General features: G+C 53.3%; 1 protein-coding gene across 2 annotated transcripts; it reads right to left on the bottom strand.

Moving 5' to 3' along the window:
• Positions 1–870: 870 nt before the first annotated feature.
• Bsnd (barttin CLCNK type accessory subunit beta) lies at positions 871–9670 on the bottom strand. Of its 2 annotated transcripts, NM_138979.2 has the most exons (4): positions 9295–9670; positions 5332–5423; positions 3790–4044; positions 873–2843 (listed from the first exon to the last, which is right to left on the bottom strand). In NM_138979.2, the coding sequence occupies exons 1-4, from the start codon at positions 9469–9471 to the stop codon at positions 2441–2443; spliced, it is 927 nt and encodes a 308-aa protein (NP_620435.1). In that variant the 5' UTR covers positions 9472–9670; the 3' UTR covers positions 873–2440. The 2 variants fall into 2 exon arrangements, with proteins under 2 accessions (XP_063143221.1, NP_620435.1); XM_063287151.1 differs by lacking the exons at positions 5332–5423; positions 9295–9670 and adding an exon at positions 4231–4367 and having other exon boundaries at positions 871–2843.
• Positions 9671–13097: the final 3427 nt, after the last annotated feature.

Here is a 13097-nt window from a genome sequence, read left to right on the forward strand (position 1 = left end):
AAAGGCATCAACGGGTATCCCCCCACACTGACTCAGGGAAGCAACATGACTCATGGCAGCTCCAGTTAACAACCGGAGAGCTAGGGACTAGCTAGAATGGGAGGAAGAAAGCCACTGCCCCTACTGCCCAAGTTCACAACCCTTCCTCGCCATCAGAATCAACGATGTCCTCTCCTCGACCCATACCTGACAGTCACCCACGGGCTCCAGAGGCTAACAAGGAGCCTGAAGGGCTGAGATAGGCAACAGCAAAAGCAGCCCAGGTGAGTGAGGCACAGGCAAAGCGGGTGGTGACTAAGCCACGAGAGGAGCAAACACCACAGTGTTGCCCGTCCTGCCTCCAACCGCCTTTGTGCGACCACAGCTGCCCGGGCATCAGTGTAGCTTGGTCCAGGCTTTTCCCCTCCCAGAGTCGCAGATCACAGGATCACAGATAGAACCCGGCTTCTTGAAGCTGCCTGAGGAGCAAAACTTGCTCTCTAGTCAGCCACCTGACACAAGCCCCGATCCCCACGTATCATTTCTTGCCAAGTTTGCTGCCCCGGGTTGTCCCCCACTCATGCCACAAGCTGGCTTTGAGTACCTGATTCTACTCCTCGCTGAAACATTAGTTTAAGCGGACTCATCCCAGGCAGCTTGGGAGTATGGTCTCACTTCAAGGTAGGTGGGGGAAGCCAGCTGTAGACCCGCCCCCATCTGTAGGAAAGGTGGGGCTAACTTTCCCCTGCCCGGGGGCTAGCAGCTAGAGGCTCTTGGTATCTGAGGCCTCTGTAGTTATAATTAGGGGCATGGGGGCCATTCCCCCACTGCTGTCCCACATGGCCACACTGCTGTGTCTGTTGCTCCCTTCACAAAGAACTCTCAGCGGCAGCCAGGCGTGAAGTCTCATTTTATTCTGCCCCGAGCGGAATGGGCAGTTTTACAGAAAAGAATTTGCAGGCGAGTAAAGGTGACCCTTCAATGTCAAAAACTTTTTTTTTTATTTTAGCCCTTGGTGCTGGCTCTGCTCTGTCTGATGTGGGTCACAGTCCTCCCTGCCTGGGCCAGCAGTACACAGCAGCTGCGACATGAACAAAGGACACCTGGTCCGGTGACCAGAGAGGAGGTGCCTGGAGGAGGCATCTTCACTGAAGAGGTAGACATGCCCCAGAAGCGGGGAGGATTGTGGTATGTTCTCACTGAGCACCAGCTGGATCTCCTTCCCTCCAAAGAGACCCCTAACCTTCTCAGAACAGATCTAAGTTGTGTGGACCTGGCTGGGGAAGGTAGCAACACCCTCCGTATGGCTCCCTCCATGTTGACTGAAAACAGAGGGTAGTAAGATCTGCAGATGGGGGTGGCTCTGACACCACCCCATCTTCTGCCCCATGCTATGTTCCCAACTTACAAGACAGCAAGCTGGGACTGTGAGCCCTTAGAGGGGTCAGGGACCAGTGACTATTTCCCAAGCTGAGTGCCTGGATCCTAGCAGATGCTCAGTAAAAGCCAAGGGCATCAAGTGGAATTAATTCAACAGCCGGATTTTGTCCATTTCTAAGTCAATGCAAGTGTGCTCTGTGAGCTGCTTCTGGTAGCTTTTTGCCTGATTTTTATGACTGTCTAGAAGCCATTTTGAAAAGTGGGTGTCAGAGACTAAGAGTCCATTACTTGTCAAATGGGAGGGTGACACTATCTGCAAAGGTTCCCAGCTCTACTGAGATCTGCACATGCCAAGGATCTCCTGGGAACTATGGTGAATGAGGCCAAGATGTTGTCCCAGGGCAGTGGCAAGCATCAGTCACAGAAATGGATGCCCAAGTCCCGGAGAGAAATTCTCACCTAGGAGTTGGGATGCCAGGAAAACTAGCAGAAGAAAGGTCACATTCACAGGCGTATAGGAATGGGTGGGAATTCACTCAGCACAAGGGACCCTGAAGAACACAGCTCAAGCAAGGGCTAGGGGCAACTGCAGGAACAGGAGGGACCAGAGAGATATCCAGACGTCAGGTCAGGTCAGCAGAGGTCAGCCAGAGTCATAGATCCCAGAACAGGGGACCTGCTGAAGACATGGAGCCGAGAGACAGCATCCGCTGTGGGGTGAATCAAACATTCATCAGAGGATCAAAACACAGTGGGCTCTTGGGGGCCTGGGTAGCACCACAGGAGGCCCATCAGACCCCAGAGATAGAAAGGGCTTCTGAGGGTCTGGCTATAACACAGGACCTCAGAAAACCCCACTCTACCTGCAGGTCAGCAGAACAAGCTACAACCAGAAGTACGTGGCTCACTGGGAGGAGGATGGCTGCCCCCCATGTGTGTTTGCTTCAGTTCCCAAGATGCTTCAGTTCACTGCCTCACTCGACCCTCCATACAATCCTATTTGGACTTGGAAAACTGAGCCCTTGAGGGGTCACATGAAGAGAGCAGTGCTGTCAGGCTAGACCCAGGAAGCAGTTTCATCTCAACCCTGGACATCAGGCTCAAAGCCCAACTCTTTGTCAGGGAGGGGGTCCCCAGGGCTGTCGGGCAGCCCGTAGTACAGATCTTCCTCCTCCTGCTCTGGTTCTTCTGCACCTGCCTGGACAGTCTCCTCCTTCATCCTCAGGGACCATGGTTGCTTGCTGGGTAGAGCTTCCTCCTGTGCCTGCCCCTCCAGGCCCATGTCCTCTGATATAGGGGTGTCATCAATCAGAGCAAAGTCACCGAAGCGATCCAGTGGACCTCTGCTGGCCCAGGGCACCTGCAGGTGTGCCTCATCTCTGTCAGGTGGGGATGGCTGGGGGCTGCGGCCTTCGCTAGAACCCACGTCCAAGTCATCGTGAAATGACGCCAAGGGTGCAGAGCCTTGGGAACACGCTGGAGGGCTGCAGAGACAAAGACCATGAGTGAAGGGTAGGCCATGAGTCACACTGTCTGGGTCCAGATCTCAGCCGCTAGCCACAGAGTCTCTATCTCTGAGTCTCCTTTAATTCCCCTGGAAATTGAGGGCAGTGGGAATCCTCTCTCAAGCGGTAGTTTCTGAGATTTGCAGAAGGTAAATTGTTCAAAGTATTTCGTACAGTGCCTGGCACAGTGGCATAGGTGCTCAAGCCACAGAGCTGTTAGGAAGGAGGGAAGGAAGGAGGGAAGGAAGGAAGAAGGAAGGAAGGAAGGAAGGAAGGAGGGAGGGAGGGAGAGAAAGAAGGAAGGACATCAGGGAAGGAGGGAGGGAGTTAGGGAGGGAGGAAGGAAGCCAGCCAGCCAGCCAGCCAGCCAGCCAGCCAGCCAAGTGCTTCATCCTGAACTTCAGGCATTCTAGATTCTTCTCTGGCCCCCCACAGTCCGTTTCACCCTGCCAGGTCCGTCTGTGTCCCTTTCTGCCTCCCCCCTCGGAACAGAATCTCCAGGAAACAAGGGGGCTGTCAAGGCCTGAGAAGGAGTTGGTGTCTAGTAATGAGAGAAGATGTGGATGAGTGGATCTATGAGAGATAGACTCAAAAATAAACAGGAACTGAGCGGTGTCAGGGACGGCTTGCCTGAGCTACAGAGCAGATCATCAACCCAGCCAGTCTTTAAATCCAAACCCTATGGTCCTGGCCTCCTGGGCTCCCGAGCATCTGGGAAAAGAAGAACTATGTGCTGGCTACTTAAAGCATTGTCCCTGTGGGGCGGAAACTCTGTCCCCACGAGAGAAACTGTTCAGGGGAGTCTAAAACCCACCGTGTATACAGTGGAATTAGCACCGAAGTCCATTAAAACCCCAGCCCAGCTTCATTTGTCTGTGGCCCTCTGCTGCCAGCTCGTGAGCCCGCTCCTATGCCGCCCACTCACCTGCTCTGAGAACGAGATTTCTCTCCCTCCTTCTCATCCAACTCTCTATGGACGACCACCGCAGCCTCCATCCAGGTCTGAGCAGAATGAGGCTCGCCTTCCTTGGCACTGCTGGTTCCTGTCTTCAGTTCGGGGGCCAGCAGTGGCCTGGGGTCCTCACTGTAGCCCATGACCTTCATTTGGATGTGAGTGAAGTCTGGGAGGCTCTGGTCATAAGCGGCTTCTTCCCACAGCCTGACGTAGGGGGGCTGGGGGCTGCGTCGGACAGACAACAGGAAAGAAGTCAGGCAGGCAGACATGAGTTTCCTCACCATGACCCTGTGTCTGCCCACGTGGAGGGATGGGCCTACTGATTTCACAAGGAAAATTTCAGGGGTATCGCTGGACCCAGGCAACAGATGATGAGGCTAAGGCCCAACTAGGTAAATTAAGTGGTCTGACCCCAAGTCAAGTTCACATAATGTCCCCAAAGGTATCCACAGCCTGTGATGGTAAAATGGAGAGGACTCGGCATGAAGGCTTGCTGAGCCAATCCTCAAGAATCACCGTTCTGGGTTCACAGTTCTGTATTGGGTAACTGCGAGCCACGGAGCGAGCCACGGAGCGAGCCACAGAGCGAGCCACGGAGCGAGCCACAGAGCGAGCCACGGAGCGAGCCACAGAGTGAACCACGGAGCAAGCCACAGCCACTACAGGCTTCTTGCCTGCAAGGCTGGGGACTGATTGCCTCTACCCTCCCTGCAACTCCAGGAGGTGCTGTGAGGAAACTGAGGCATATATATATGTAAACCGCCTTGTACATAGAGAGACACAGACCCTGCCTGCTTGGTGGACCAGGGCCATAGTGATCGTTCCCTGCTAGAGACTAGGTCCTTGTCCAGGGTCACATGACTGGGAGGTGACAAGATAAAGGAAGGAACCCCAGGTAGCCTGAGCTAGTTACGGGCCCTGGGATAGTGTTTAGGGTGGCCGCTGTTTCCCACTGGGACACTTTTCCCTGAGTATCAAACTACCCCAAGCAAGCAGAGTGGCTCTCAGCGCCCCCTAGCTGCAGAGCCTGTAACCTGGCCTTTGGAGCTTGGGAGTCACTGCTCAGGGGATTAGGGGAAGCCAAAGGGCTCTCAGCTGTGCTCCAAGCCAGAACCAGGGCTCAGCACCTCCGGGATGGCGCGGTGGGGGGTGACGGGGTTCGGGGTGGTGGGGAGGGGGGGCAGGCTATGACCAAATCAGGCCAGGATTCACCCCTGTCTCCTTCACTGACTCCCAGTGAGATCTGAGGTTTGTGTTTCTCTGAACCTCCATTTCTACATGTATAAAATAGGGATGGCAGTGTTAACACATAAAACTGAGAGTTTGAAACCACCTCTGATTTCAAAGAGTGTGTTCTCAGAAAACTTGAGGCAAAGAGGAAACTGGATAGAGCAAGACAGAAACACAGGCGCCCAATCCACACGTCCTCCTCTCCCTCCTGATTCCTTCTTGCTCTCCTCCTCTGCACTTTTGACAGGAGGCTGGACTGAGAGCCATTCCTCCTGCACTTACCTCTTTACTTCTGAAAGCCCAGTCTCCAGCAGGCTCAGGGCCTTTGGGGACAACATGCCTTGGAAGTCAGAGTCTGCCGGCACAAAGGTGATCTGTTAGGAGAGAGGACATGATCTCTGCAGTTGACCAGGGCTGGAGCTAGCTGTCACTCCACAGCTGGCTACTTGGCCCAGAGCCTCTGCAAGCTTCTCTGCACATTGTACACGAGAAGGGGACCTGGAAGGGCCTCTGCTGATGTCAGAGTTCCCGTTTGTAACTCAGCTCCAATGAGTAGGCAGATCTCCAGGCTTCTGTCCACACTATGTTCTCCTTTCCCTGGACAATCCCTGGAGAACCTGGCATATGCAGACACCTTTGTGAGTAACAGAGACACCTGCCCTGGAGACCTGGCCCATCATTTCCCTGAGGTCTCCACAAAGGGTGCTCTCTCTGCACCTGGTGAGTGGAGAGCCAGCCACTGACCTGCACTTCACAGGGCACGGCTGTAATGGGGAAGCAGAGATACACATGGATGGAAGTGTGCCAAGTGCCATCCCTGAACGTTCCGGATCAAGCAGCAGAGCTGCAGGGATGGCCACTGGGGGTGGGAAGGCAAGCCATGAAGGAGGGAGACAGGTGACACAGTCCTGGAGGGTCCAGGAGACAGATCCTTACTGTGGGTCCTAGGAGCCATCCGTCCTTCCAGAGCCTCCTTGAACTCTTGGGGTTAATGAAAGAAACCTCCAAGAGACACCTGCTCCTCCATGCTCAGAGAAACACTGTGAACCACAACCAGGAGATGGGCGACAGCAAAATACAAGGAACAGAGGCAACAGCATGCGTCAGCCTTCGGAAGGAAGTTCCAATGCAAGTTATGGCAAAGATGAACTTTGAAGGCCTGGTGCTGAGTGAAATATGCCAGGTTGGGATGGGGTAGAGACAAACACTGTGAGATTCCACTTTCCTGGTGCACCAAGTTGTGAAAATCAGAGAGGCAGAGAATAGGCTGGTGGCTCCCCAAGACTAACAAGAACAGTAATGGGGCACTGTCCCATGGTGCATGTACATCTTTTATTTCCCGGTTTGGAAAGAGTTCTGGAGATGGGCTGACCACATTGCGAATGTGTCTAATGCTTACCCATCATGTATCCTATGCTTTTAATAGTCTGTGTCCCAAGAGGGCTGGGAGGGCTCCTTGAGTAATACAGAGGACACTCACAGCATGCTACATGGATTTTCTCAGAAAATCACAGCCTGGTCCTACTGAAGTCCAAGCCACTGAGCTTACAAGTCTGAACACTTTTCATGCAACATCTGATGAGCCCAGTGAATGGCTCCAGATTCATAAACAGCACCCTCTGTCTCTTCCCACAGAGTTCAGTGAGGGAGGGATGCGCTGTGCACCAGCAAACCTTCATGATGATGGAAAGATGGGAGGGGGTGAGTAGAGGAGCTTTTACAATCCTGAGGAGGACCACTCGCTCCCTGCCAGGTGTCTAAGCATCTTACGAAGGATTCTCTATGGCCAGCTGGTTCATGGTTCAGACAGCAGCAGCATCTGCTCCATTATAATCATCATCGCCATCATCATCATCACCACTACCACCATCACCACCATATCCCTCATACCATCACCACCATTTCTATCATTATCATCATCATCATCATCATCACCATCATCATCACCAACATCATCACCATCATCATCACCAACATCATCAACATCACAAGCATTATCATCCTCACCATCATCACCACTACCATCATACTCACTATCACAACCGTTACCATCACCACCATCACCATTTTCATCATCATGGTCATCGTTGCCATCACCACCACCACAATCATGACCACCTCATGGACATGAGAAGCATGGAGGAGACAAAGAGGAAACAGCATCTTAGAACACAGATTTCTTTCCTAAAGAAAGAGGAAGGACTCACGAACTGAAGATCAGAAGGAAGGATCAGACCTGGAAACCCTCAGAACGTCAGGCTAAAGTTTCAACCTTTATTCACAGCCATGAGCATTCCAGAGGAGTTTTCCCTGCAGAGAGCACCCATGAGATCTGAGTTCAGGCTGAACACTGACCAGTCCCAAGAAGCAAGAAGCATAGAGAGGGACGCCCACAGAAAGGACTGGGGTTTCAACTCCCTGGTCCTGGTTTTGAGCTCCAGCACAGCAGACAAAGTAAGGACCAGAGGATGTGGAGCCAAGGCTCTGCTCTCCCTGTTGCTCAACGCCTTTTTCCCCACTCCCCTGTTCCCAGCTCAACATCCAGGCTCAGCATCATCAACAGCTCCCCACACTAGATTTACCCTGGCTCAGTTCTCCCTTGATCCATGCCTGAGTCCCAGGTGAGTACCAGATCTAACCAGGTTTGTATTCAAACCCTAACGGAGCAGCCACGGTGAGGAGTGGGAGCCCTTTCTCCCTCCTGCCCCACTTTGACGGCTCTAACAGTCTGAGTCTCTACCACCACCACCACGACCTTCCAGGGCCAGCAGCATCATCTGAAGAACAAGGTCTCTGCGCCTGCTTCACACAGGCATGGAGCCCTCCATCCCCACAGCACCCTTTGCTTCCTTCCACTTGGCCATGCCAGGCATTGGGGGCGACTCTACCAAGGTCACAGACTTGGCACAGGGCACAGGGACTTGAGTTGGGGTCTAAGGGACTCCAGGAGGTATGGGTTTCCACCACCATACAGCACATGGGCCTTCAACAGTTATTCATTAATACTCAGCCCCACCCCCACATACACTGTGCTGTCACTCAGTCTCCGCCAGCTGCCTCTAGGAAGGACGCTGTCCTTTCAACCACTCTACCCTCCCTGGGTGGGGACGTGGTGGCTCTGGCCTTAAGGCCCTCTTCTCCCAGTGACCTCTGCTCAGGACATTGAGCACCTAGAGGAGAGTTGACTGTAAACTGCTTTATAAATGGCTCCAAACCAGTTCCGACTGCCCAAGCTCCAGATATAAGTGACATGACAGCCCTGGGCTGGCTACAGAGGTGGCAGGACTGGGAGAGGCTGGGACCTGGCCCCAATTCTTAGAACTCCTTCTGGGTACTCCCACCCCCAAAGAAGGGAGGGGTGGAGGAGGCTGGGAGGATAAGGCTGTTAGTATCAGGTTCAGTGGGACCTCAGATGTCCGTCCCCCTCTCCCACACCATCCTCCTGACTCACATTGTACAGGTGAGGAAGCTGAGGCTCAGAGAATGAAGTTGCTCAGACTCCCAGGCACTTAGAGGCAGAGCACAAGTTAGACATCCTGTTGCTCTCTCTCCATCCCTGAGTCTGACATTGCAACAATCACTCCACCTCTCTGGGCACTGAAGCTCTACAACACCTGAAATATTCACTCCTCAGGGCTGTGTAAGGATCAAGAATGAAAGCAGCAGCTGATGTTTAAACACAACACTACAGTTGCAGCTATGCCCTTCCTTCCCTGCCTTCCACACATCATACCTGGGTTAGCTCAGGCTTATGTGGAGCTGAGATTGGGGAGCATTTTACAGAGGGAAGTGCTATGTCTCAGAAAGACCCAGCACAGCCGAGCCCACAGGAGCTGGAGCCCTGGGTGCTCACCACGGCTTTTTAAAGCAAGCTCCAACCCAAGGTCTGTGCATGTGCTTCAGGGTCTGTAGGACAAAAGGAACGAAAGAAAATGCAGAGCTCTTGGGACGTGGTCCAGGTGAGCTGTGGATTCAGGCTTGGCAGACAGCAAATGCTGGCCAACTTTTGATCACACAGGGACAGTGCATAGATCTCATTGTGTCCCAGTGATGGCTGGCTCCAGGTCCGGACACAGGGACTTCTGACCAGCTACCGTGAGAGATGAATGGATAAGCAGAGGATATTCCCCAGAGCAGAGAGAACACAGAAAGTCCAATGGAAAGAACACAGCAGTTGGAGGACAGGGGTTGGTGCCAAAGACCATGAGATCCACCTGTCCTTCTGCCCCCTCTCAGCCCCCCTACCTTAGGATAGCATTGGCACATGCTCCAGAGGACACCCCCAATCACCATGATGCTGCCCATGGCATAGAAGGTGCCGTAGACTTGGGGTCGATCGTGGCTCATAAGGAATGTGCCCAGGGATAGCAGGAAAAGGCCCAGCACGATGAAACCGATTCGGAAGGTCTTCTCGTCAGCCATGGTGGCTAACCGGCCACCAGCAGAGAGCTGCCCACAATCCTACTCAAACGTTGAGCAGGCTTGCAAGGAGCGATGACACAGTAGATGGCTGAGAACCACAGCGTAATGCACAGAGCCAGGAATGATCCCCACGCATCCAGCTCGCAGCCCTGGGCCCAGCAGTTCTGCAGGGCAGGTGACACGCTTCAGTGGGCCCAAGGTCCCAGCCATCTACCTTCCTTCCTGCCTCTCTCCTCCCCTCTGGGCCCAGCTGTTTGGAGCTTGTGAATCTGAACATGGGACAGAGGCAGAGGAGGGCTGGGGGAGGTCACAGGGGCTGGGCTAGCCATGGCTTTGACATCATCACCTCATTTGCCTACTGTGGAGCTGAGCCCAGACAGGCTTTGCACCTCCCAGCTCTGGGAGGTGTGGGTGGGGCCATGGCAGCTTTCAGAACACACAGTCTGACAGCTTAGACACCTAAAGACACCTTCTCAAGGACACCTGATCATATAGGCCTATCAACAGGATGGTCACCATCCTAGATGCCTCTGTTTGATTCAACTAAGGGGACAGGTGCCATCTCACAAATGAGGATGCAGGCATAGACAGGCAGCCTGACCAAAGTCACAGATAAGAACAGCAGCTGAGACTAGAGCAGAGAGGCTGTGTGTCTCACGAGCATGACCCTAGTCAACCACAGCATAGGTGAACACAGGGGCAGGCTGGAGCAGCCACACCCATGATGGTCTTGGATCTGTGTCTGCAGCTGTGGAGTGTATGCTCACCAGCTGTGTCTTACTTTCCTCCTCCATAAGGGGAGGAAGGAGGGGGAGACAGTAGCCAGGACCAAGCTGGCTCTAGGCCTTCTCTCCTATATCACCTTCACAGTTCACATACAGCTCAGCCCTGCATGTCATGGGGGCTGAAGTGAACTGGTGCCCTTGCAGATTGACCAACCAACTGGCTGACTGACTGAAACTCTACTTTACCTGGAAAGCCATCTTCGCCGTAAGAATGGCAGTCTGATGGGGAAAGTCAGACTGGCTCCCATGGCTGCCACTGCAGAGACCCAGAACTACCACAGGTGCTCAGAGCATGGCAGCGGGAGATCTCGAAAGTGAGTAGCTCAGGCTGTCGACGAGCTCCCTGAGTCCCTGCATTCGGGAGCTTTCCTGGATGGGCTGTGCATATCCCCCCTGCCCCATCTGCCACTCATGGATCTCTGCCAGCACACTTGCTCATGGGGTCCCTGCTCTCTCTGTCACCCCCCATTACTGTCCCCCAGCTCTGTCCCCTGCACTTCACAGTTTGCAGAGGGCACCAGAAACTGGGAACAGACACTTTGAGAAAACTGCCCAGGTGCCAAGTGTCTGGTCACTGCCAGTCTCATCCCTGGGGTGAACTTAGGCACTGGACTTAAATATTGTTGCCTGTGGCTTGCAAAGTGGCCGTTTGGCCATCTCCCTTTCCAGTACAGTGACATAGTAGAGGGAAATCCATTTGAATTGTGTCTGGCAAGGGGCCTCTAGGGGAGCTATTGGAATCATCTTCAAGAGGCTTGGAGACAAGAGATGCCATGAGTGCAGAGTAGCCTAGCTGGTACCCATCCTTAAACAAGAACGAGGCCCAGGGCCACCTAGCTATGCTCCTGGTGGACCTCTGCCACATCCTCGGAGGCTTCTTGTGCCCCCTGGTGGCCTTGTGTGTCTGGCACAGTGATGTCACGTCCTCTGGGGGCTGCCTCTGTGTGCCCAGACCCACGCCCACTTCCCAGATAAAGCCTGGAGAGTGACAGATCAGTCAAGATCTTCCCAAATGCTTCAGAGCACTAGCGAATGGATCTAGCTTCAGCCATTCTGGAGAGGGCTGGACATTTCTGCCTATCTTTTCTTTCTGTGCCATAACCAGGTCTCTCTTTGCCCCATTTCTCAAAATACCTTCTCCTAAAGCGATGGTAGCAACAGCGAATAAGAACGTGTGAGCGAAGTTAGTGCTGGTTTAAATGAGTGATCTCTGCAGGAGTTATAGTAAGAGTTAAATGGCCACAGGGCGGGACTAGCCTAGGCAACACAAACTAGACCCCCAAGGCGAGAGAGGGGAAACATTCTCAAGGTTGGGGGGAAGGGATGGGAGGGTGGAGATGGTGGTTAGGGGAGGAGTTGGGGAAGGAGGGTGAATATATTCAAAATACATTGTATGAAATTCCCAAAGGACCAATACAATATTTTTAAAAGAATTAAATGTCCAATGCTGTGTTCTCCTGGGTAGACACGACGCCAAGGCGATTCATAGTGGCTTGTTGTTGTACCCATAGATGGATGTCTTTCTCGGCCTCATTGGAGGATTTCTCTTTGTGGTGGACCCTGGGCTGTTGAGTGTGCTGGGCTGAGGGTGAGTCTGGGCCCTGGATGGATTGTGGTTTTCCCATCCCTCCCCCAGGGCTCAGGGATCTTCGCATAGGGATGGACAAGGGGATTGTGGGATCCGACGGTAGTAGATGACATGGAGGGTGGGGGAGCAAGGGACACAAGGTTTTCTGGACAAGACGGGGCAGTTGCACCTATGAGCCAGTAGTAATTGTGACATCACTCTTAGGATCTGCACTGGCTCTGGCTAGGCAAGCTCACAGCATGGAGCGAGGAGGGTGAGCCTGGGTCTGACCACTGACCAGGGAACTGGGGGGCTGCTGGGAGGACAGTGAGTCCATTTGCTTTAGTGATGTGATCTCTGGTGGATCAACCATACTTGGGGTAGCCCCGCTCCCTAACTCCCAGGAGCTGAGCTCTATGGGGAAAATCAAACGGAAGAAGGAAGAAGGGCTTGGCCTTGGGTGAACAGGAAAGAGGTGGTCACGAGGCAGATGCGAAAGGGGTTGTTTGTGAGATCAGGGTGCATCATGGGAAATTCTCAAAGATTTTGTAACAGAGTTAATGAAAAGGACAAAAAGAAGTCAATGGGATTGGATTCTGCTAGAGGCAGTTCCTACTCTCACAGCAGAGTCCACTCTGGTTCTGACCTTCTTCCTTGTATCAAGAGGAGCTCCAGGAGTGGTCGGAGAGTCCGTGATCTTCCAGCAGAGGGCGTGTTAAATGCTGTCTTCTCGAAGACTTGCCCAATCTGTGGCCAGTAACTATGAATGCAGCCTAACACCAAATTGTAAACTTACTTAAAACGAGAGACTTGTTCATGCTTCTTTTAAAAACTCAGTTGTCCCATTCTCAGTGTGATCGTTGTGAATGACAGTGTTCTATTGCAACTCAAAGAGTTGAGCATGCCTGACGGAATTGCGGGTCCCGGAGTGAGCTGCCCAACAAGCTACTCCAGGCCAGGAACACCGGGCACAAGCAGAAATCCAATCCTGGAAACACAAGGCTCGAGCTGAGGGGCTGGAGTCTGTCAGAAACAGAGTTGCATTCCAGCCAGGTTCTGGAAACCGGCCTCTGCTTAGGCTCCTGGCATACAGAGCACTCTGAGGGCTGAGGCTCGATGGTGGACATGGCTTTCAGGACGGAGTAGACAGCTTCAAGGGTGGAGTGTGTCTCTCCGGCAGCTGTGATGAAGAGGGATCTGCATGATGACCAGCCCATAGAGCACACTGCCCATGGCAGCCATCTTCTGGATCCTTCCCGGGCCCCCACCCCGAC

Source organism: Rattus norvegicus, chromosome 5 (assembly GCF_036323735.1).
Source record: "Rattus norvegicus strain BN/NHsdMcwi chromosome 5, GRCr8, whole genome shotgun sequence".
NCBI classification, from domain to species: domain Eukaryota; kingdom Metazoa; phylum Chordata; class Mammalia; order Rodentia; family Muridae; genus Rattus; species Rattus norvegicus.

What these genes read in the sequence shown, in the direction of transcription:
- Bsnd (NM_138979.2), bottom strand. Translation starts at nt 9,471, where the DNA reads ATGGCTGACGAGAAGACCTTCCGAATCGGTTTCATCGTGCTGGGCCTT. An exon ending in GGGCTTTCAGAAGTAAAGAG is followed by an intron (nt 4,045 to 5,331) that starts GTAAGTGCAGGA and finishes TGTCCGACGCAG; the next exon opens with CCCCCAGCCCCCCTACGTCA. An exon ending in AAATCTCGTTCTCAGAGCAG is followed by an intron (nt 2,844 to 3,789) that starts GTGAGTGGGCGG and finishes TTGTCTCTGCAG; the next exon opens with CCCTCCAGCGTGTTCCCAAG.